Source organism: Takifugu rubripes, chromosome 11, assembly GCF_901000725.2.
Source record: "Takifugu rubripes chromosome 11, fTakRub1.2, whole genome shotgun sequence".
Classification (NCBI taxonomy): domain Eukaryota; kingdom Metazoa; phylum Chordata; class Actinopteri; order Tetraodontiformes; family Tetraodontidae; genus Takifugu; species Takifugu rubripes.
Genome location: NC_042295.1, coordinates 2,589,046 through 2,611,748, shown reverse-complemented (window position 1 = coordinate 2,611,748; position 22,703 = coordinate 2,589,046). Strand labels below are relative to the sequence as shown.

At 41.8% G+C, this 22,703-nt stretch overlaps 4 protein-coding genes across 6 annotated transcripts; all 4 read left to right on the top strand.

Annotated features, from left to right (window-relative positions):
- The first annotated feature begins 128 nt into the window (after positions 1 to 128).
- LOC101068208 (28S ribosomal protein S23, mitochondrial-like) lies at positions 129 to 2,169 on the top strand. The gene is made up of 5 exons (XM_003979212.3): positions 129 to 257; positions 860 to 1,036; positions 1,132 to 1,209; positions 1,415 to 1,538; positions 1,832 to 2,169. Exons 1-5 carry the CDS (start codon positions 214 to 216, stop codon positions 1,967 to 1,969), a joined length of 561 nt encoding a protein of 186 aa, XP_003979261.3. The 5' UTR covers positions 129 to 213; the 3' UTR covers positions 1,970 to 2,169.
- Positions 2,170 to 2,188: 19 nt separating this feature from the next.
- On the top strand, positions 2,189 to 4,056 carry LOC105419240 (uncharacterized). Its single transcript, XM_011620690.2, has 2 exons — positions 2,189 to 2,329; positions 2,412 to 4,056. Exons 1-2 carry the CDS (start codon positions 2,303 to 2,305, stop codon positions 3,723 to 3,725), a joined length of 1,341 nt encoding a protein of 446 aa, XP_011618992.2. The 5' UTR covers positions 2,189 to 2,302; the 3' UTR covers positions 3,726 to 4,056.
- Positions 4,057 to 9,598: 5,542 nt separating this feature from the next.
- LOC101069488 (von Willebrand factor A domain-containing protein 5A-like) lies at positions 9,599 to 20,140 on the top strand. 3 transcript variants are annotated; one of them, XM_029843398.1, is made up of 22 exons: positions 9,599 to 9,698; positions 10,124 to 10,171; positions 10,239 to 10,441; positions 10,509 to 10,731; positions 11,514 to 11,680; positions 11,767 to 11,881; positions 11,967 to 12,142; positions 12,236 to 12,324; positions 13,441 to 13,585; positions 13,960 to 14,039; positions 14,112 to 14,226; positions 14,846 to 15,004; positions 15,098 to 15,201; positions 15,348 to 15,556; positions 16,245 to 16,310; positions 16,806 to 16,862; positions 17,368 to 17,442; positions 18,275 to 18,292; positions 18,865 to 18,891; positions 18,981 to 19,147; positions 19,450 to 19,573; positions 19,656 to 20,140. In XM_029843398.1, the coding sequence occupies exons 2-22, from the start codon at positions 10,132 to 10,134 to the stop codon at positions 19,733 to 19,735; spliced, it is 2,439 nt and encodes an 812-aa protein (XP_029699258.1). In that variant the 5' UTR covers positions 9,599 to 9,698; positions 10,124 to 10,131; the 3' UTR covers positions 19,736 to 20,140. The 3 variants fall into 3 exon arrangements, with proteins under 3 accessions (XP_029699258.1, XP_029699259.1, XP_029699260.1); XM_029843399.1 differs by having other exon boundaries at positions 9,601 to 9,666; XM_029843400.1 differs by having other exon boundaries at positions 9,622 to 9,797.
- Positions 20,141 to 20,249: 109 nt separating this feature from the next.
- LOC101079632 (28S ribosomal protein S23, mitochondrial-like) lies at positions 20,250 to 22,647 on the top strand. The gene is made up of 5 exons (XM_003977128.3): positions 20,250 to 20,392; positions 20,980 to 21,156; positions 21,252 to 21,329; positions 21,551 to 21,674; positions 22,060 to 22,647. Exons 1-5 carry the CDS (start codon positions 20,349 to 20,351, stop codon positions 22,195 to 22,197), a joined length of 561 nt encoding a protein of 186 aa, XP_003977177.1. The 5' UTR covers positions 20,250 to 20,348; the 3' UTR covers positions 22,198 to 22,647.
- Positions 22,648 to 22,703: the final 56 nt, after the last annotated feature.

The following is a 22,703-nucleotide window of genomic DNA, read 5'->3' as shown; positions in this document are numbered from 1 at the left end:
GAGAATTTTAATTAATATTTACAAAATAATTATACAGAGCTGCATAGGTAAAGGACCAGCCATCAAATGAATTCCCCACACAAACACGCACACACACATTCGCTCTCCCCACCACTAGGTGGTGGTAAATGCAAATTTGGGGCTGTGCGTTGCCTGCTGACATTCAGGAAAGCGAAGAAGACGCCGACACGGCGAAGAAGAACTGAATCCAACATGGCCGGCAGCAGACTGGAACGGTTTGGAACCGTGTTCACTCGGTAAGAAACTATGATGGAATCTGCGCAATAACGTCAAATTAAATGTGTAACAGAGGCGTTTTCAGTTCATAAGACGAGATTTTTAAGTGGTAAGCGACCACTTAAAAATCTCGTCTTTTCAGGTTTCAGGTATTTGCTTAAAGATATGACCTACTTCAAGAATATTTTTTAATTTGAAGTTAACTAACTGTGGGAGACAACCTTTGCGATACACCTTTCCAGTGTCCTCATCACTTTTTAGCATAAATTTCCCTCGCTGAAGACTAGAATTTGTGTCCGAATTGACCTTAACCCCAGTGACATTTTGGACGGATAAGTTACTGTATCATCGCTGCTGTCCGTCATGAGCAGAAAACAGTTTATTTTCCCCCCAAATTGACGCGCAGTTCAGGTCCCGAAATCATCTCTTAAACTGAATTATGATGTCCGTAAATTTCTACTATTACCGTTAATCGCAGTGACCGACGAGAACCCCTTAAAGAATTCCATCTACTCAAAGTATAGAGTAAATTGCACTGGTGAATTATCATCAATACTATCAGTACTATGTTAATTCCACATATAATCACTCATGTTTGTATAAATGATTGTGTGATTGACAGGGTTCGAGACCTGATGCATTCTGGCGTGATGAAACCTCATCAGAAACCCATTTGGTATGATGTTTATAAGGCTTTTCCACCGAAAAAAGAGCCTCTTTATGTGAAGCCTTGTCGATTTTCCATTAAGAGACAGGACAAAGTGCCTGAGATCTTCTACAGAGAGGACCAAGTCAGAGCGTAAGTGATCTGCTCATAGTAGTGACAGTGACTGAAAAGCTTATCTAACAAACACATCCCAGAATACTACATTGTTTTGATTGTTTTCCTTTCAGGAAGTTCTTTAATCTGTATGGGAGTGGTTCTCAAGCCTTTGACCTGTCCAAATCCAGCTTTGTTTCTACATGTCAGAGGTAGTTTTTAAGCAATTATCATTAAAGCAATGGGAAATGGGTTTAAATATTTCAACATTCTACAGTTTTGTCTCTCTTGTGTTTAGGTCTGAGATGTTTTTCCAGATGACAAGATAATAGATCTTAAATTCCTACAAGTTTAAAATGGACTTCAATCAAATCTTCTTTTTTTTTTTGCCTATTTCCCAATTATTTCCACCTGTAGGTTTGTTGACAAGTACACAGAGTTAAAGAGTCGTGGCGAGTTGGATGACGATGCTCTGTTTGAGGAAACTGCAAAGGCTTTACTTGAGGATGGAATCACACTCAGAAGGAGAGGAGCCCCTATTGTAAGCATAACCCACATTTTGTTGAGCTTTCATTTATGAGTCACTTCTGTAAAGGTAAAATATGCAAAATACGTCTGCTATTGAGACAGTTGGTGGTTTAATTGTTAAAAGATTATGTAGATATTTACCATGAAACTTGTGGCTGTTAATTGCATCTAGCAAAGATGGATTGAGCTATAACACACACTCTTTCAGCTGAAAGGGTGGACATCCAAATGTTTTGCGTCCCGTTGTTGCCTATGTGGTTTCTGTGCAACACGAGTGAACAAATGGTGGCTGTGTTTCTCCTGCAGGTGTCAGCAGAGGCTGCAGATTCGTTGCTTGACTTGAAGCTCACTGACCTGTTGGCCGAGCAGCAGTCCATCAGCGCCGACAGCAAAGAGACGGTGGAATCCCACACGGACCCAGATGAAGGCCCAAGGGCCATTTGATGAATAGCAGCTTCTTCAAACTAAGGAAGCTTTACAGAGGACTGTGGAATCATTTTCCATTGTACTTGAAACACTTTCAAGTATTTTGTCCCACCATGTTGTGTGAGAGGCCCTTTTCTTTATGAGCAGCTGGAACTGTGAGAGTCACATTAGTGTGTGTAACCAGGGGGGCCGAAGTTGTCATTTATTAATAAGGAGACAAGGAAAGGACTCCTCAACCTGTTTCTTTGTCAAAGCCTTAACTGAAGCGAGTGTCAGCCCCAAAGTATCGGAAGGAAGACAAAGATTTAAATGTGTGATGATACAAAATAAGGTTAGACATTAATTTGCAGGATGAGGATGATTTCTAGTCCCTTAACGGTGAGAAAATTGACACTGATTGATTGATTGATGAAGTGGAGCTCCGGTTGAATCGTCAACTCTGGTCCCTGCTCCACCTCAGGAGGATGTCGCTGGCGAACCTATGCAGTTGGAACGAACCCGACTCTCCCACGCGGAGTGGCAGTACCGGCGGTCGGCGAACCTCTGCCTTAATTGCGGCCGGGCTGGCTATTTCGTCGCTGATTGCCCGACCCAGCCAGGGGAACTAGGCTCGTCAACACGCGTGGGAGTGTTGGCGAGCGCTTCCTGTTCCGTGCCGCCCTGCTTAACCCTGCCGTGCACGCTCCGCTGGGGTCGGGAGTCGGTCTCTGCGCCATTCTTGGTGGACTCAGGCGCAGATGACAGCTTCATAAGCCAGGGCTTGGCCGTGCAAGCCCGTGTCCCCATCGAGACTCTGCCCGAGCCAAGACCCGTCATTGGCCTCAACGGGGAGGTCCTGGCTATGGTGACGCACCAGACCCAACCCCTCACCCTCATCGTCTCCGGGAACCATCGGGAGCAGATCCGCCTGCTTGTCATCCCGGCATCCTCTTCCCCAGGGGTTCTCGGGTCTCCCTGGCTGGCTCGCCACAACCCCCAGATCGATTGGTCAACCAGGAGAGTGAGTTGGAGCGTGGCCTGTCGGGCCAACTGCCTTCGCTCTGCACTCAACGCCACGGCTGGTGGTTCGGTCTCCGCCAGGAGAGCTAAGGAGGTGGGGCGTTGCCCTCGTGCGGTGCGTCCAGGGGGCGCAATCCAGGCGTCCATGGTCGGTGATCCGCTCTGCCGCGGGAGGAGAGCCGCTGCAGTTTCCTGGGGGCCACATCCTGGCAAGTGGAGAAGACGATCCCGGCGGCCCAGCAGTTGGTTCTGGATCAAGGTGGGGTCCCGTCGAACCGGCTGTTCGTCCTGGAGGACAAGGTGGCGGTGCCCACGGTGCAGGCCGACGTACGCCGGTGGAGGAAAGAGCGGAGACGTGGTTGCGCTGCACTCCTACGGGCTTCCCAGCGCTCTCAACGGCAGGTCAATCGGTACCGGACTCCGGCCTCGTCCCATCAGCCTGACCAGAATGTCTGCCTCCCTACGAAGGATCTCCCGTTCCAGGGAGGGCCGGTCACTGAGTCGGACCTGGTCCCTCCGTCCGAGCCCCCGCCTCCCCCCCAGGTCGTGGATAGGGGGGCTGCCTACAGAGTCCGGCGCATCCTGGACGTCCATCAACGGGGACGAGAGTTCCAGTTCCTTGTCGAATGGGAGGGGTACGGGCCGACGAGGCGATCGTGGGTCCCCCGCCTTTTCATCCTGGACCGCAACCTCTCCCGTGACTTCTACCGCCCCCACCCGGATAAGCCTGGTAGGGCACCAGGAGGCGCCCGTTGAGGGGGAGGTAATGTTGTGATCCAGGATTCCCAGTTGTGTTTGTCCTGCAGGGGGCGTGGTTGAGCCATGCTCCGGCCACCTGTTGGCACACCTGCAGGCCATCAGCGATCAGCCGCCTATTTAAGGTCTAAGACTCCGGCCTACCAGTGTCGGAGGATTTTTGTGGGACTTGGTATTTCTGGTGCCTTTGTTGGTTTTGAAGATTCTAGTGATTTTTGTGGCTCCATGTTGGAGCTCTTTGTGTGCACCCAGAGGAAGAACTGTTGCTACCCAGCAGTCCAGGAGGACTGTCCTTTTGTGTTTGTTTAATAAAACCAGTTTTTGGACCTTTCATCATTGCGTCTTGCCTGCGTTCGGGTCCTAAACAACCACGAATCGTAACAATTTTCCCGTCATCGTCATCAGATACTTTTAAACCACAAGTTTGTGAAAAATGGAAAACCTGAAATGATGAGACATTAATGTGTGTTGGATCGCAATACCTCTCATGTGTAGCTGCTAATCCGCGTGTTCTTTGAATGAAGACTTCAAGAAGAAAAATGCCAATTTCAAAATGTATTTAGCAACAGAACCAATTCAAGATACAAATATTACAGAGCTACGGGCCAGTTCATAACCCAATAATAATATTTAACACCCCCTGCCTGACTGGCTCCTGAGATTACAATGGTCTAAACAACAATCCTGTGAAAGGAATGTCTCTGATCTTTATTACATTTGCTAATGAGTCTACCATGCCTAACTTCTAATGTACTTCTAAGAGAAGACAGGAACATGGTAGAACACATAACAAGATTAAGACAATTCTCATCATGTGCAAGCCCACATGCACACACACACACACACACACACACACATACACGCTCAAACACAGGCAAAATGCTTTGCATGTACAGTATTTGTAATACTATGACTATTTGTAATCATTTAGACATCTCAAAAATGACGAGTATGAGCTTTGCCTGCATTGCCAAATTCAAGTTGGAAATAACCTGTTACAAATTTGGCACTTTTCACTTGTTCTTTGTATTTTAATGGAAAAAAATTACAATCATCCAGCTGTGTCTGGAGCAGTCTGTCGATGAGTGTGCTGAAGCTAGCATAACACTCAATACCTCTAAATCTATATTGAGGTAATTTCTGGTATATTCTACAATAAAACATCAACACAGGGTTCAGAACCTTTAACAAGAACTCATTGGAACTGTGGAAAACACAGAATAACTGCCCCAGAGCCCTAGTTAGTATTAAATGCAACTTACATGTACCAAACAGACAATTCTCCATTGTCATGAATCCATAGGTAGATCATAACATTCTGACAATGGCTTGAGATGTGTGCCTCTATGTGGTCTGTGCCATTAGACACCTTTCATGTATAGATGGAATCGCAGTGGCATTGCTTCACAGTAACGTCCTTCCGCTCAGGTTTTGACTGGTCAAACATATTCTTCTTTCTCAGTTTCCAGGTCCTCACGCCAGGGCTGCCCGCTCAGCCCTGCATTATTTGTACTTTCTCTGGAGCCTTTAGCCGAAGCAATTCGTCAATCTAATTTGATCTTGCCTATCTCTGTCTACAACACCCAGCATCAGCTGTCACTATATGCGGATGATGTTTTAGTTTTCTTAGAAAATCCAGCTCAATCTACACCACACCTACTGGCTATTTGTGAAGAGTTTGGGAATTTATCAGGTTTTAAAATTAATTGGTCCAAATCTGCTCTCCTACATCTCAATGAGGCTGCTAAATCCTCTGTCCTTCCAATCAACATTCCCATATTACCACACTTTACATATTTAGGAATTGAAATATTCCCTTCTCTAAACCAGATCACTAAATATAATTACTCAATGGTTCTAAACAAAACATTAAGGGATTTGGACCGATGGGTTGATCTTCCTATGTCTATCCGTGCCTGTGTCTCTGTCGTCAAAATGAACATCTTGCCCAGAATCAACTTTGTTAGCTCTATGATTCCCCTCCCTCCTCCGTCTGATCATTGGAGTAAGCTCCAATCTGCAACCGCCAAATTTATATGGAACAAAAAGCGCCCTCGTTTGAAACTGTCTGTCCTGCAGAGAAGGAGGGAGGATGGTGGTTTAGCAGTACCCGACTTTAAGCTATATTTCTGGTCATTCGTGCTTAGGCCCTTACTCTCCTGGTTTAATCCTGATTGTTCTGTCTCCTGGCGCATGCTAGAAAGTAATGCAGTTCAGCCGTGGACTCTTCAGGATGTTCTCTTTAGCAACATTTCTAAAAAAACAGTGTCAATTACGTTTTGGCCCCTTCATTTCTTATCTTGTATCGACATGGAGACAAGTTGAGACACACTGTCGTCTGGCTTGCCTTTTCCCCAGTTTTCAACAACAATGGTATTTTAATAGGAGGCAGGCCTATTGCTGCTCCCCAATGGCAACAGAGGGGTGTTTGCTATCTTAAGGATATCTGCAACGACTCTGGGTTACTTTCTTTCAATGATATTAATTGTGGCTTTTGACTTGCCAAATTCCTCTTTTTTCTTTTACTTACAACTAAGATCAGCACTTAAAGCACATGGTATGCCCTGGCAGTGCTCTTTACCTACCCACCCATTAAGAGACTTGTTTACTAAACATAAAGGAGCGTAGTCTCTAAACTATACTGCTTTGGGAGAAAGTATAGTCTTTTGTAGGAGTAACAGCTTCATCTCGGAACATCTGTTACTCCATATGCTCGATTTTCAGTGTATGTTGCTTTATTTTAAATCCCAAACACAACTAGATCCACTGCAAAATCTCCGCGGGGTCATCAACTTCAAAAAGGACGCACTTACACAAGAAGGTAAACGCGCCAGGCGACATAGAAATAAACGCAGAATTTGTTTGCATCCATTCAGCATTTGAGCGTCAATCCAAAAACTAGAAATGTTTTGTGTTGAATTGAATGCGTGATCCGTTTGCCTTTTCCCGCTGAGTGGTCAGGTGAGACGTTCACCTGGATGGGTTGATTCGAGGCACCTGCGTCATCTGTGGTTTCACATTCTTGGAATCATTCAGCTCAATTACTGATCGGCACCGTTTGGCTCATTTGGTGAATTTCAAAATCTAACGTGGTAAATGACATTTTATGCTGAAATGAAGCAACCGGTTCCCTTTACTGATTCATGACAAGAAACCACATGCCCCTACTGGAAAACTCTATTGCTCAAACTCATGCACGTGGGATAGTTTAATTATATGTGGATCTGTTCCCCTCCAGGTGGATGACAGAGTCCCAGTAAGATCTTGGGGTAACGGCTGTGCACCCATTGATGGCTGGCAGTCTCTGGGACCGGATGAGAGGCTGGTGGTCAATGTGGAGGTGGACGTGGATCGTAAATGGGTACGCACCTGGCTGCTTTTCCACTACACTTGTGACAGTTTGAAAAATAACCACATTTAACTTTCAGTCGTGCTGTGGAAAAACTTTTTTTTTTGTGTGTGTGTACTCATTTTCAAGACGAGTAGTATAACTCAAATGATCCAAGCTGTGAGATGGCCGTCTTTCTGCTCGGAGCTCTTGATAACTAAAATTGAGAATCACTTTTTTCTGGCGGATGAGACCCAGGAAGACCTTTTTAATCCTCTGCACCTCTCCGTCTTTACAATATTCTGGGTGCCTCTGAGTTAAAGGCCTGGAGGTTCACCACAATTCACCTCTTTGTGGAGATTGTTGAAATTATGGCCAGGTGTATTTTCAAAACACAATTCCAATGTGTGCAGTTTTAAAGGGTGATCTGAAGACAGGATCTCAGACAGTATAAAGCTGATCCACTTTAATTCAAGCCCAAAGCTGCAACATGTTCTACCTTTTTAGGGAAGACCGTTATCAGCCCAAACAAGGACTGACATCCTGTTGGAGTTCCAAGAAGCCAGACGGCAGTGCTCCATTGGTAATTGCATGGCGCGTTTACCTTCATGTTTTAATGTAAAAATAAAGTATCTGCTGCAGTTTGTGTTTGCTATTCATGACATGCTGTGAAGGTGACATGACTGGGTGCAGATGTAGGGTTAAATTAGCATATCAAAATGTATTTATACTGAGATATTTCAAGTGTTCCTCTGAATTTTGGGTTTTTCGCTGTAAGCATTATCAAATTTCAGGGTCTCAGACCAAGTCTTGGTATTCCTTTTGCACCAACATTTTTAATGCAGAAATGTTGCGTTTTGCACAAAATACACCTGCAATGTGGTGTGATGCTGAGTCTGGCACTGCTGAGACCCAAGTAGCTCTTTTAGTGACCTTCTCTCCTCCCCCATCTTCACTTTTCAAACTACTCTATAGATTCTCTATTTGGTTAAGGGTTATTTTTTAAACACCCTGTTCCACACAATGCAGACAGTTTTTACAAAGATGCAATGGATACACGGAATCCTTGAGAAAGTGGTCCTTGACAAACGCGGAGTATAGATTCAGTACCAAGCTCAGTGGGACCTCAGCAGTGCTCTGGAAATGTCCCGGCACCGCTCTACTACCACTCCACAATACAACTTCTCAGAATCCCTGATACAACATTTAAAAGCTCATGAAACCAATACAGCTGTTCAAAGTTAATTAGCAAATAAGGGTGACGTGAGTCTCCAATATTGAGCTTTTTCACAGTATTCTAATTTTGAGGTGATTTTTTTTCTTTAGCTGTAAGCATTGTCAAACTTAAAGGAACCCACAGAAATATCAGTCTGTGTAATTCTATAAACGTTTTGATATTCTAATTTGCTGAGATGATCCTTTGGAGCCTTTGTGTGTGTTTTATTCCCGAAATAGTCTGTTATAACTGTTTTTGCTTTATCATTTGATATCTATGTAGACTCTGGCACTTGAATGCACCTCTGATAGTTCAGCTTTTTTCTTTGGTCACAAGGAGCTCTGGTCTTATGCCAGTAATTCAATCACTGCCAGGAAAATGTAAGGTGCTCCAGAGGAAAACAAGTTTTGGCTGAAGGCACATTAATCTGCAGAACAAACCTGAATTGTCCTGCAACATATCAGTGTTCAGGTTTTGCAGCTTCTGCATTCCAACGCTTCAAAGTTTTCACAAATGCTTTGTTTTATGGTTGTAGTTTTGTGTGTCAGTTGCTACGTAGAACTAAGGGACTGCACCTTCTCTTGAACCTGTGCTGCTGGGAAATGTACAGCCCTATGTGTGCTGCAGTAAACAAAATTTGACTACTGAGGTAGTTGTGGGCTTCTTGATTTCTGCTCTTGCAACTGCAACAGTTGTGCAGCTCTCAGTGACATAGTTGGTGAGGTATGTCAAAGTCAGTCCTCAAGGGCCACAATCCAGCCGGGTTTTCTATCCCACTGAATGCATTTTCAGCCTGGTAGGACAGAAAACCTGGCAGGAGGGCCTTCTACAGTGGTTGTGGATCAGTTTCTGGACCACTTGTTTTGTCTAAATATCCGTTTTAATGTTATTTTGTACTGTAATGACATATTATGCACCAATATTATGTTTTGTTTGATATGTAGAACACTTAGTGGTCTGCTTGCCACCTGAGGTCAAATCCCTTGATCAGGTTTTTCTTCCTGTTAAAACTGCTGTGGTTGGAAAGAGAGAGGCTGCAGAAAAGGAAACCACAAAAGTTGACTATTCGGAGACTACTGTTGCTAAAAGATCGGACTCCCTGTATCAAGTAAACTTAACGAGCACATCTAAGAAAGGTGACATGTAAAAAAATAAAGTCCTGCTTTTATCTTGTTTACATTGTTCATTACATCTTCCCCCTCAACTAGCTTTGCAAAAGGATCCATGATAGATAATATCACATCCTATCAATAAACTTTTATAAATCGAAGCTTGCCTCATTTTCTTGCCCATTGACCGGAGAAAGGCGGTCCCGCAGCGTCAAGAACGATGACCTAATATGTGGGCGTGTCCATAAGTAGCGTGATTCCTGGACCAGGAGGCGTTGCCGACACAATCCTGCAAGTTCCCGCAAAGGTACCCCAGAGACTTACCATTCACCGTCAACGGTAGGAAACTTTGCCCCGAATTTGTGTTTTGTGTGCGGTTTTTGACTCGCAGCTGTCGTAGCAGGGCGAGCGCTTCCGCGGAATATAGGCCCACAGAAGGTAAACATGACTGCGCAACTGGGAAATTAAAAGTCCCTTAATTCCACAGCCTGACTTTAACCACTGTATTTTCTGTAATGTGTCTTTTTTGGCATCCAAGTTGATAATGCCGTTTTAAATACATCGAAATTTGATTTTTATTTTTTTGCCATAACTTCCTGATCAAAGTGGCATTGATCTGATCAGTACATTGGAGAATTCTACCACCACACATATTATAAAGTACTTTCTAATGATGGTCAGATGCAGTTTCAGTAAGATTACTAATTTTACTTTATAGTTTGTCAGCAACCTTCATCAAAACTTAGAATGATTTTGTTTTCCAGACCCAAAAATGTCTTGCTGTGGTCTCGTCACCATTAATAAGGAACCAGGTAAGAAAGAAAAACAAAAACCATAGAAAGTGAAAACAAAAATCAATGTTTTTGGTTTCTCTTTTAGTTCCGCTGAAGAATGTGGGGGTGGACGTGGAGGTCCGAGATCATGTTGCCTCCGTGGTTTCCACTCTAAACTACGAGAACAGTGAAGACAAAGCCGTCGAGGCCGTTTTTGTCTTTCCTCTTCCTGGAGATGCTGCCGTCTGTCACTTCAGTGCCACCGTTGGACAGAAAGAGATTGTAGCTGAAGTCAAGGAAAAACAACAGGTGAGCTGGTCAATCATTCCAGCGAGATGCAACATAAAAAAACAACTTTTGCCTTCTTTCTCTCCAGGCTCAAGAAGAGTACGATGATGCTCTGAGCTCGGGTCAGCAGGCCTTCCTGCTGGAAGAGAGTGATGAGACTCCAGATATATTTTCCTTGAGAGTAGGCAGTCTTCCTCCAGGACAAAGTGCCTCCATCCGGCTGGAATATGTTATTGAACTGGCCGTGGAGGCCGATGACGGGCTGAGATTTTGCCTGCCTGCTGTACTGAATCCCCGCTACCAACCTGAGGGTAGGAAAAACCTAAAAGATTCCTACAGATCATTCTAAAATAAAACACTACACCTGTTCGTTGCAGGATTAGTAAAGTATCTATCTAGCTATCTATTCAGTTTATTTATTACTTTAAAATGTATGTTACATTACATCCTGTACAAAATCCTCTTATGCTTTAAATGGCTAAAAATGTTTACAATAACAACATTGCAACATTAATCTGATTTCCTGTTATGTGATGGGTGACATGTTTCTTACAGATCAAGTTTATATGTAGATAGGAAATACTAAAATATGGCGCAGTGATATAATGAACATCAGGGGAATGGCTTTTCACTATTAATTATTCGGAAGGTACAATATTGCCTCTTGGGCTTTTCAGTTGCAGTACTACAAATGACCACAAGAGGCCAGGATAGAGCACAATAAACACTTTCTCTTTGATGGTTATTTCTATAAACAGTTTTTCATTTGAATGTTAACCGTACATTCCACACGGTATAAAAACACACACTCACCTACATAAAAAACTAAATTTACAGTAAATTATGAGATATCAGTTCCAAAGCTAATTATTAATATCACCTTTTAGTGGATATCTTTGCTCAGTCAGTGCTATTTGTTTAATTAATGTATTGATCCTTTTACTGGTGTCAGGTTGTGAGTTATTTCACGTCCTCTGTCCTTTTCTGCCTTTTTATTAGGTTCAACAATTACTGTTATATAGAATTTGTCTGCACATGAAGTTGAAAAATGTATTTTTATATCCAGATAAACGTATGTTTTTGTTGTTTATAGGTAGCAAATCCTCCAGTGTCCAGGTGAGCAGTGTTCCAGCCTCTGAGGTGCCCTACACCCTGTCTCTGTGTGTCCGAGTGTCCTCTACTCATCCTGTCTCTAAAGTGGAGTCCAATTGTTCCCTGGACCCTCTCCAGTATCTTAACACAGAGAAAACCCAGACCACGGTACGTATGCTGCTGGCATGCTGCTGCTGGATGTGGCTCTTATTTTCATTACATCTCTATTAATGAGAACGCTTAAATAACCACAGGTCAAGTTGGCACCTGGACATAAATTTGACCGCGATGTGGAGCTGCTGATTTATTACCAAGATGCTCACCAGCCCACTGCATTGGTGGAAGCAGGGAGGAACTCTGCCAAGCCTCGTGAGTTTGTCAACAAGTCCCTTATGCAGAGACACTTGTGTGTGTTTGAACCCTGACCCGTGTCTGTCTGTCCACTGTGTGTTAGCATCCCTGATGGCTGACCCAGTAGTGATGCTGAGTCTCTATCCTGAGTTCCCCAAGGCTGTGATGTCTTCATTTGCCTCATGTGGAGAGTTTGTGTTCTTAATGGATTGCTCTGGAAGTATGAGTTCACCTCTGAATAGCTCCAAGACGAACGAGACTTGCATTGCTAGTGCCAGGGTACTCATCATATGTCGTCTTTCTCAGTAACGCTCTGAACATTTATCAGTCACAGCATGGCCTTGATGCTGTCCCCTTCCCCCCTGCTTTTAGGATACTCTGCTGCTACTGTTGAAGAGCTTACCAATGGGCTGCTATTTCAACATTTACACTTTTGGCTCCAGCTTTAAACACATCTTCCCGTAAGTCACACTGTGCATTGATTAAAATTTGTAAAGTAGCTGGAAAGTCCAATCCACACACTGACTAACAAAGTTTACAATCCCAACCCTAGCTGTGTTTTAGTGGACTGTGTTTGCGTTTCATGAATTCTGTATTGCTTCAAATCAGCTTGTTGGTCATAGCATGCTTAAAGTACAGTGGGACCTCTACTTACGAATGTCTCTACATGCGAATTTTTCAGGTTATGAAGCGTCTCAACGGGAAAATATTTCCTCTTGTTACGAAGGAAATTTCAGGTTACCAAGTCAAAAATACGCTACCGCTGCGACTCGCAGCTCGCGGAGTTTAGCGAACACAAACTTGCTTGTAGCTGCTCTGCCATTGGCTATCGCCTAGCATCTTCCTGTCATCCCATTGGCTAGGAGGGACGTCAATATGTACAAGTCTGTGTGTATCCCAGCGTCGCCTTTCTTTAACTTTTATTTACTGTGGGTGTTCGTATGTTTGTCCATTAGATGGCGGTGTTATCACAAGTGTTAACTTGCGTGTTGCTAGTAATGACGGCTAATATAAGATTAGCCTGTAATAAAGTTCATTTTGTTCCTGGAGAAGCCTTGTACTGAATTCCTACATTTATTTTGCGGTGATCCAATTTTAACATGTATTTGTTACATGTTTTGATGCATTTTTATGATTTATAAAAAAAAAATTATGTCCCAATTTTTGGGGGCTTGGAACGGATTAGGGCATTTACATGGAAAACGTGTCTCTACTTACATAATTTTCAGGTTACGAAACAACTTCTGGAGCGAATTAATTTTGTAAGTAGAGGTCCCACTGTACATTTAAAGTGTTGGAAGACAGCTGGATCATCTACTGTACAATCTCCTGCTCATGAGACACAAGCCATTAACACAGACCAAATCATGTAGCCTGTTTTTTAACACACTAGTTGGTTGTTGGTGGCACCTCAGAGTGAACCAGACTTTCCAAATAATGGAAGAAGTTGTCTTGTGTCAAAGCTTAAGGTGGACACATTCATGTGGACCTGGACAGTGCAGTGAAAATACAATTTTTCCCCTTTAAATTTAAGTATGTTGCTATATGAAGTCTATCTGTCCATCCATCCATTGCAGTAAAAGTGTGGAGTACACCCAGAAGACCATGGACGAGGCGTTGAAGAAAGTTAAGACGATCGATGCAGATCTGGGAGGAACGGAGATCCTGAGGCCCCTCCAACATATTTTCAGTCAGACCTGCATTCCGAATCAACCTCGACAAGTAATAGAACTCCCTTCACACAAACACACATGTGTCTTCTGTCTTTGAACTGTCTCACCCAAAACCCCAAATGAACTGAAACATGTACTAGTACATTAACTGGTTATAATGGTCTGAATAAAAGAAAGGACAGTGAGACTAAATTAGGCTTCTTAGAGATGAGACTGAAACAGCCTCCTGTTGAGGTTGGTATAACATGATATTGTTTGCAGCTGGCTGTTGTTTACAGTGTCCTGGAGTTTTTAATTGAATGAAAGATATGTTGATTATTTTAATGTGCTCTATGCTGCATTGATAGTCAGCTGTGCGACCTTGAACACAGGTTCTATGGCTCTAGCTGTTATTCACATGCTGTTATACCCTCTCCTATTGAGGTTTTTGTCTTTACTGACGGAGAGGTGTGCAACACCAAAGAAGTTATCAGTCTGGTGAAGAAGAATTCCGCCTCCCACAGGTAAAACCACAAATAAATAACCAATACAGGGTACCTGCAGTGTGTCTTCTCATGCTTATTCGTGCATTGTAGGTGTTTCTCCTTTGGCATCGGGGAAGGCTCCAGTTCTGCACTCATTAATGGACTGGCCAAGGAAGGAGGAGGACACGCCCAGTTCATCACAGGCAGCGACAGGATGCAGCCCAAAGTAAGGCAACCATATCCTTCAGTAATGACAATGTTTAACATTTTGGAGAAGCTCTCATCCACTTTATTCATGTTGGACAGTTTAATATCCAAAAACCTGAACAAGTTATATTATTTATTAGACCTTTAGGAATGGATGATGCATCCGTTGCAAGAATGAATTACAGCCACGTGCCGTGAACTGTAAAAACTGTAAAAAAATAAAATAAAATACTAGACTCACGTGAGTCTAACAAATATGATCAGTAAAGTTAAACTGATTAGAACACAATCAGTTTTGCAATGGTAAAAAATGTCCTCATACTGTAGTTTAGAGAGGAATTTGTTTTGTAGAAGTAGGAATATTTGGGAAAGTCCAAAATGGTGACAAAACTTGGAATGTATACAGGTTTATATACATGCAAAGTTTATGTTTTTATTCTAATTTTTGAAAGTGGGAATATGATGTTTAAGCGATAAACAACAGTGACCATGTGGTGGAGCCATGGAGATAAAGGATAAAGTCTGACGGTACAGCTCCTGTCAGACCTTTTGAGGAAAAGCAGCAGTTAACAGGAGATTCCAATAGAAAAAATGTAAGAAAATAAAATGTCAAGCTCGTTCCAATTCTTCTTCACCAGGTGATGCAGTCGTTGAAATTTGCACTTCAGCCGGCTGTGATGAACGTCTCGCTTGTGTGGGACTTGCCGAAGGAAGTCTCTGCCGCCGTTCTCTCTCCACCAATCACTTCAATTTTCCAGGGTCAGCGGTCGCTGGTTTATGCTCGGCTCACTGGGCTGGTAAGAGACGTGCTGGTTTGGATTCATTTAATATCTACAGTTGTGCCCCTGCAAATGGGATGACCCACTCTGGGATGGGGGGGGCTTCCGCAGAGCTCAAAAGCAGCAGAGGGCCACGTGACATTGAACTACAGCCTGGCTGGTCAGCCCTATCAGAATAAACTCCACTTCTGTCTCAAACCAACAGAGGACAACAGGTAAGCATGTAGGAGAACCAAGATAAGAGGACAAGAATTAACATTAAATGAGACAAAAGAATAGTTTGCTAGAATGATAATCGAAGCTCGTCGCCAAGGGCTTTAGAGGTCCCTGGAATTGCTGTGCGTTTGTCTTGTGTGTGCAGGTTAACGGTCCACAGGTTGGCTGCTCGCACTCTTATTCGCTCTCTGGAGATGGAGGGCGAGGCGGGGAATAAAAATGTTAAAGAGGAGGTGGTGGAGGTCAGCGTCCAGTCGGGAGTGAGCAGTTCCTTCACTGCTTTCATTGGTGTCAATAAAGATGCTGGTGAGGTGATTGAAGGACCGTTGCTGCTGAGAAATATTTCAGCACCAAGTAAGTGTCATTCCAGCAAAAACTACATTCCCGGCGTGTTTACAACTGGTCTGAGAATGAAACAAATCTTTGTCACAATGTCTGCTGCCTCCACTTGGATATAGTCCAGAATGTAATCAGAATCATTGCAATAGATTGAGTAGTCACGCCGTACGTCGACAGGACACTTGAAAAGAAATGAATTATTGCCTTAATCCCACTAGAACTGGACAACTGAAATACGTGTAAAGGCGTTACTCCGACTAATATTGGAGTTCTCCTTATCCGACTAAGACACCCAGATAATTCCTTTGGAAACTGCGGGTCTGTGGCCTTTAAACAGGTGTTTATTATGTGACATCATAGGTCAACCAGAAAGGGGGCTGTATTAACCTGCTGAAAAGATGCTTATCGCCACCTAGTGTTTAGGAGAAGGACGCGCTCCTATCAGTTCATTGATTTTCTTAATCCAGAAAAGGAGTAGATGAGAGCACACTGACAATATGTGGGCTCACTCACACCGTTGCAGAGCAGATTGCTGACTGGAACTAAAACTTTCCACACACACACACACACACACAGCTCTTCTAATTATTCTTCAGAACACCATCGTGACATGTGAGGAACCTGAAGCAGCAAAATCTGGGAAAACAAATATTTGTGTCATTCTCAAATCCTTTTTGTAATGTGCTGACCTTTTCTTTTAAAGGGCAGATGATGTACGGCGGTATGCCTCTGATGGGTTGTTGTTCTGTAGCACCTTTGCCAATTAAAAGTAAGTAAAAGTAGAGTGATGCACATTTCCACGCTTCACGAGAAGACCTTTTGCTGCCATGTGTCTTAGATTCCTACTTTAAACTACTGTAAATTCTACACTGTAGACACAACTTGAATTTTCATAAAATTTAAGAATAATACACATATAAGCCTAAACACTATAAGCCGCAGGTGGGCCCTTTGAAACTTGAGAGCTTTACGTTCCACAGAAAGATTATTTTAAATGTTTAATTATTAAACGGTTAAAAAAAATGGAGCCTACCAGCTGTTGATCTTCAGCCTTTAACTTTTCTACTTTTATCCCCAGTTAATCCTACGAAACACAAGACGCTAGCAAATTTAAAGTAGCAGATGCAATTGCACATATTCTCAAAAAATTAAAGTCCTTTAAGTTGATTCTTCAGGAAAATGATTTTTTTTATTTTTAAAAGCAATGTGCTTTTGACTGCTGAAGTACCACTGGAGTTTATTTGATTTTGCTTTTGTTTTAAAGTGTGCATGCCTGCGATTTCCCCTAGGATGGCTTCAGGTTTTGGAATGAGGAAACTTTGTGAGTAAAAGCGGAGTGATGCACATTTCCACACTTCACTACTCTGACCAAACATACTGTAAAAATCCAGTGAGCCTTTCACTGCCATGTGTCTTAGATTCCTACTTTAAAGTACCGTAAATTTTACACTGTAGACACAACTTGAATTTTCATAAAATTTAAGAATAATACACATATAAGCCTATAACATTATAAGCCGCAGGTGGGCCCTTTGAAACTTGAGAGCTTTACGTTCCACAGAAAGATTATTTTAAATGTTTAATTATTAAACGGTTAAAAAAAATAAGGAGCCTACCAGCTGTTGATCTTCAGCCTTTAACTTTTCTACTTTTATCCCCAGTTAATCCTACGAAACACAAGACAAATTTAAAGTAGCAGATGCAATTGCACAAGTCCTTTTATGTTGATTGTTCAGGAAAATGATTTTTTTTTATTTTTAAAAGCAATGTGCTTTTGACTGCTGAAGTACCACTGGAGTTTATTTGATTTTGCTTTTGTTTTAAAGGGGGGTCCATACCAGACCAGAGACTGTGTCTCTCTAGTCCCATGGTGGCTTCAGATCTTGGAGATAGGATGCTTCGTGAGTAAAAGCGGAGTGATGCACGTTTCCACACTTCACTAATCTGACCAAACATACTGTGAAATCCAGTGAGCCTTTCGCTGCCATGTGTGTCTTAGATTCCTACTTTAAAGTGAAGTAACACAAAAGATCGCTCTCAAATCCAACACACAGATGTTGACTCAAATCTGCAACACGTGGCACACATTTCCTTCTGGATAGTTATTTGTGTAGCAAAGGTGGTTTGTTCTGTAGGTGCTGGCATGAAATCCAAGTCAGTATCGAAGGGATGTCCAAAGTCAAGAACTCCATCTGCACCTATGATGTTTGACTGTAATTCAACATGGAAAGACTACAGAATGAAACACTGAATAGGTTCAATTGAGTATTTAATTACAACTTCTTGGACAGCAATGAATTGTCTCTCTTCAGTTGTATTTCAAGGCTGTATTTCATTGTGGACAAAGACTTATGGTTGAGACAGACTTTAAAAAAACAGGGTCCCTCTGAACTCTTAATTTATCAAGTGTAGCAGAATATTTAAAACAACCTTCTTTCCATAATCGTCATCACATCTTTTACATCAGTTACCCTTAAGCTGATGTCAGCTGCCCTGCGTGAAAATCAAGCAACACTTATATAAAATATAAATTAGTTAATTTGTTTATTCTGTCATGTAAGTGCAGGATTATGGGATTATTAGTTGTTTTTATATAGCAAAGTGTGGTTTAATTAATTGGCTTTTTTGGTTGTAGTTTGCAAGTCAAATCTACTCATTTCTAATAATTTTCTTTGTCTAATATTGTCCTCTTTTTTCTCTCCTTGTCTTTTTTCTTTTCTAATTGCTTCCCAGAAGCCTTAGATTATGAAGGTAGGTGACATGGACAAACAAGACATGGAAAAACTATGACATACAGAATGTGATGCCACAAAATTTTACTGCAGCTCTTTTTCTTGGGACCAATGAATTTTCTGTCTTCGGTTGGTGGAGCACACCAAGATTTGAATGCCGTATTTTTTGTACTATAAGGCGCAATATTAATGAACGAGTCTATAATCATACAAAAGGCGCGTTAAGTGAAACAAAACAGTCTGAAAAGTCAAACTTTATTCAACTCATTCACAATAACTCAACAGTGCTCAGTTGTAACGCATGAAATACAAAACAATACAATCACATTTTCAGTCCATTCCTCTTCCACAAATCCATCTCATGCTTCATCATCAGTGTCAGGGTTTAACAGTTGGGTGAGTTAATTTATTAACTGATTAACATATTGTAAAGGCAGGGTTATGGGATGATTATGTAGTAGTTGTTTTAAATAGTAAAGTTTTTTTTGTAGCTGCAAGTTAGATCTACTTGTTTCTAATTGTTTCCTTTGTGTAATATTATCCTCTTTTTGTTTTTGTCTTCATTCTTTTCTAATTGCTTCTCATGTTTAGAAGATGATTATGAAGGCAGTTCTCCAGGTAGGCAACAGAGAATTCTGTCAAATAAATCTCACCATCAACACAGGGATGATTGGTTATTTCTTTATTTGTTTGTTTGTTTGTCCTAGTTGAGGAGGATATTTCTGACCCGCCTCCCCAGGACCTTTTGCTGCAGTTGGTCTCCCTGCAGAAAGCCTCTGGCTGCTGGGCGTTAGATTCACATCTGGCTGATGCACTAGGAAAGACAATTGATGAGCTGAGGAAAGCAAAGCCTGAGGCAACGGGCAATAATAAGGTATCGTAAAAAGAATATATACATATAACAATAACAAACGTGAAAATAATCAAGAAGAATAAAATGAAGTTGGGTTAAATGTCCAGAGTTAGGGAGAAGCGTTAGGAGTCAAATTGGAACCCATTTTAAAAATATATGCCCAGAATATACTGTAAGCGTTTGTGTCCTTGTTTTCTTTTAATGTGGACAAGTGTCGAATACATTTTTAGAAATTGTCTAGATTCTTATTTTTTAATCTTTCATATTTAACATCTGTTGCTGTGTCTTGCTTGCCCTCTGTTTTCTTTGGTTTGTTCAATTAGATGGAGGATGAAGTGTGGGCCACCATTTTGGCTCTGATCTGGCTTCATGGTGAGAAGATGGACGCTGAGGACGAGTGGAGTCTCCTTGCACAGAAAGCTTTGTCATGGCTGCAAGCAACCAACGGTATGTACAACTCTCATTTTAAAATGTTATTTTCTTATCAGTTTCTGCTCAGGACCCAGCATTTTGTTATTTTATTTTGCAGCGCCCTATTCAACAAAGTGTGTGGACGTTGGAAATTCGCTGCTTGGTTGCAAAGTGAAGAAAGAAGATCTGGGACTGTAAAACTTAATTCCAGTTTTATCATGGTTATTTCGGATGCTCTGTACTGTCTGATAACATTTACCAATGAAAAGTTAAGTTGAGTATGTTAAGTGGAGTCAAATTTATTGCAAATGTAATGTCTTATAATGCTTTCTTTATTGTCTGAAGCTGTTTTCTTAAGAAAGTACCATAACATAAGGTTAAAGGTGGAATTTAAAACTCATAACACAGAAAGTTTTGGATCGGCTGTAATATGGATAGTAGCAGGACCTCCAGAACAGGACATGTCTTTTATTGGAAAGAAAGGTGGAAAAATAAATGTATGGTTACTAAATTAAACAGATAAACGTCACAGAGATTATGATAACAGATTCTTCTCTTACTAAATTTCAAGTTGCATAGCTAAATAAACAGCAAGTATCTAAAGATGGGTTTTATTTACATATATATATATACTTTAAAAAACAATCTGAGAATTTTAATATTTACAAAATAATTATACAGACCTGCATAGTTAAAGGACCAGCCCCCACCACTAGGTGGTGGTAAATGCAAATTTGGCGCTGTGCGTTGCCTGCTGACATTCAGGAAAGAGAAGAAGACGCCGACCCGGCGAAGAAGAACTGAATCCAACATGGCCGGCAGCAGACTGGAGCGGTTTGGAACCGTGTTCACTCGGTAAGAAACTATGATGGAATCTGCGCAATAACGTCAAATTGAGTGTGTAACAGAGGCGTTTTCAGTTCATAAGACGAGATTTTTTAAGTGGTCGCTTTTCTTTTCAGGTTTCAGGTATTTGCTTAAAGATATGACCTACTTCAAGAATATTTTTTAATTTGAAGTTAACTAACTGTGGGAGACAACCTTTGCGATACACCTTTCCAGTGTCCTCATCACTTTTTAGCATAAATTTCCCTCGCTGAAGACTAGAATTTGTGTCCGAATTGACCTTAACCCCAGTGACATTTTGGACGGATGAGTTACTGTATCATCGCTGCTGTCCGTCATGAGCAGAAAACAGTTTATTTTCCCCCCAAATTGACGCGCAGTTCAGGTCCCGAAATCATCTCTTAAACTGAATTATGATGTCCGTAAATTTCTACTATCACCGTTAATCGCAGTGACCGACGAGAACCCCTTAAAGAATTCCATCTACTCAAAGTATAGAGTAAATTGCACTGGTGAATTATCATCAATACTATCAGTACTATGTTAATTCCACATATAATCACTCATGTTTGTATAAATGATTGTGTGATTGACAGGGTTCGAGACCTGATGCATTCTGGCGTGATGAAACCTCATCAGAAACCCATTTGGTATGATGTTTATAAGGCTTTTCCACCGAAAAAAGAGCCTCTTTATGTGAAGCCTTGTCGATTTTCCATTAAGAGACAGGACAAAGTGCCTGAGATCTTCTACAGAGAGGACCAAGTCAGAGCGTAAGTGATCTGCTCATAGTAGTGACAGTGACTGAAAAGCTTATCTAACAAACACATCCCAGAATACTACATTGTTTTGATTGTTTTCCTTTCAGGAAGTTCTTTAATCTGTATGGGAGTGGTCCTCAAGCCTTTGACCTGTCCAAATCCAACTTTGTTTCTACATGTCAGAGGTAGTTTTTAAGCTCTCCCCCCCCCCCCAATTATCATTCAAGCAATGGGAAATGGGTTTAAATATTTCAACATTCTACAGTTTTGTCTGTCTTGTGTTTGGGTCTGAGATTTTTTTCTGGATGATAAGATAATAGGTCTTAAATTCCTACAAGTTTAAAATGGACTTCAATCAAATCTCTTTTCTTTTTTTTGCCTATTTCCCAATTATTTCCACCTGTAGGTTTGTTGACAAGTACACAGAGTTAAAGAGTCGTGGCGAGTTGGATGACGATGCTCTGTTTGAGGAAACTGCAAAGGCTTTACTTGAGGATGGAATCACGCTCAGAAGGAGAGGAGCCCCTATTGTAAGCATAACCCACATTTTGTTGAGCTTTCATTTATGAGTCACTTCTGTAAAGGTAAAATATGCAAAATACGTCTGCTATTGAGACAGTTGGTGGTTTAATTGTTAAAAGATTATGAAGATATTTACCATGAAACTTGTGGCTGTTAATTGCATCTAGCAAAGATGGATTGAGCTAAAAGGAACCCTCTCAAGTACTTGTGTTAGTAGCCATATCAGACTACAAATATTTACAATATGTAGAACATAGTTTAAAAACTGCTGTCTGTCTAAAACACACACTCTTTCAGCTGAAAGGGTGAAAATCCAAAGGTTTTGCGTCCCGTTGTTGCCTATGTGGTTTCTGTGCAACACGAGTGAACAAATGGTGGCTGTTTCTCCTGCAGGTGTCAGCAGAGGCTGCAGACTCGTTGCTTGACTTGAAGCTCACTGACCTGTTGGCCGAGCAGCAGTCCATCAGCGCCGACAGCAAAGAGACAGTGGAATCCCACACGGACCCAGATGAAGGCCCAAGGGCCATTTGATGAATAGCAGCTTCTTCAAACTAAGGAAGCTTTACAGAGGACTGTGGAATCATTTTCCATTGTACTTGAAACACTTTCAAGTATTTTGTCCCACCATATTGTGTGAGAGGCCCTTTTCTTTATGAGCAGCTGGAACTGTGAGAGTCACATTAGTGTGTGTAACCAGGGGGGCCGAAGTTGTCATTTATTAATAAGGAGACAAAAAAAGGACTCCTCAACCTGTTTCTTTGTCAAAGCCTTAACTGAAGCGAGTGTCAGCCCCAAAGTATCGGAAGGAAAACAAAGATTTAATGTGATAATACAAAATAAGGTTAGACATTAATTTGCAGGATGAGGATGATTTCCAGTCCCTTAACGGTGAGAAAGTTGACACTGATTGGTTGATGAATGCGTTGTATCTTGTTCATCTGCAGTTAAGTACTGTATATATTTAAATTTCTCCTTCTGTAACTCTGCGTGTTGCTGTTTCTCATACCTTCCACACATGCTGCCTTTATTTAACTAGA

Coding starts and splice junctions, on each gene's coding strand:
- LOC101068208 (XM_003979212.3), top strand. CDS start 214: ATGGCCGGCAGCAGACTGGAACGGTTTGGAACCGTGTTCACTCG. Junction 258..859: donor TTTGGAACCGTGTTCACTCG/GTAAGAAACTAT, acceptor TGTGATTGACAG/GGTTCGAGACCTGATGCATT. Junction 1,210..1,414: donor TTTGTTTCTACATGTCAGAG/GTAGTTTTTAAG, acceptor TTCCACCTGTAG/GTTTGTTGACAAGTACACAG.
- LOC105419240 (XM_011620690.2), top strand. CDS start 2,303: ATGAGGATGATTTCTAGTCCCTTAACG. Junction 2,330..2,411: donor TGATTTCTAGTCCCTTAACG/GTGAGAAAATTG, acceptor GCTCCACCTCAG/GAGGATGTCGCTGGCGAACC.
- LOC101069488 (XM_029843398.1), top strand. CDS start 10,132: ATGTCTTGCTGTGGTCTCGTCACCATTAATAAGGAACCAG. Junction 12,325..13,440: donor AGCTTTAAACACATCTTCCC/GTAAGTCACACT, acceptor CATCCATTGCAG/TAAAAGTGTGGAGTACACCC. Junction 15,202..15,347: donor AAACCAACAGAGGACAACAG/GTAAGCATGTAG, acceptor TTGTGTGTGCAG/GTTAACGGTCCACAGGTTGG.
- LOC101079632 (XM_003977128.3), top strand. CDS start 20,349: ATGGCCGGCAGCAGACTGGAGCGGTTTGGAACCGTGTTCACTCG. Junction 20,393..20,979: donor TTTGGAACCGTGTTCACTCG/GTAAGAAACTAT, acceptor TGTGATTGACAG/GGTTCGAGACCTGATGCATT. Junction 21,157..21,251: donor AGAGAGGACCAAGTCAGAGC/GTAAGTGATCTG, acceptor TTTTCCTTTCAG/GAAGTTCTTTAATCTGTATG.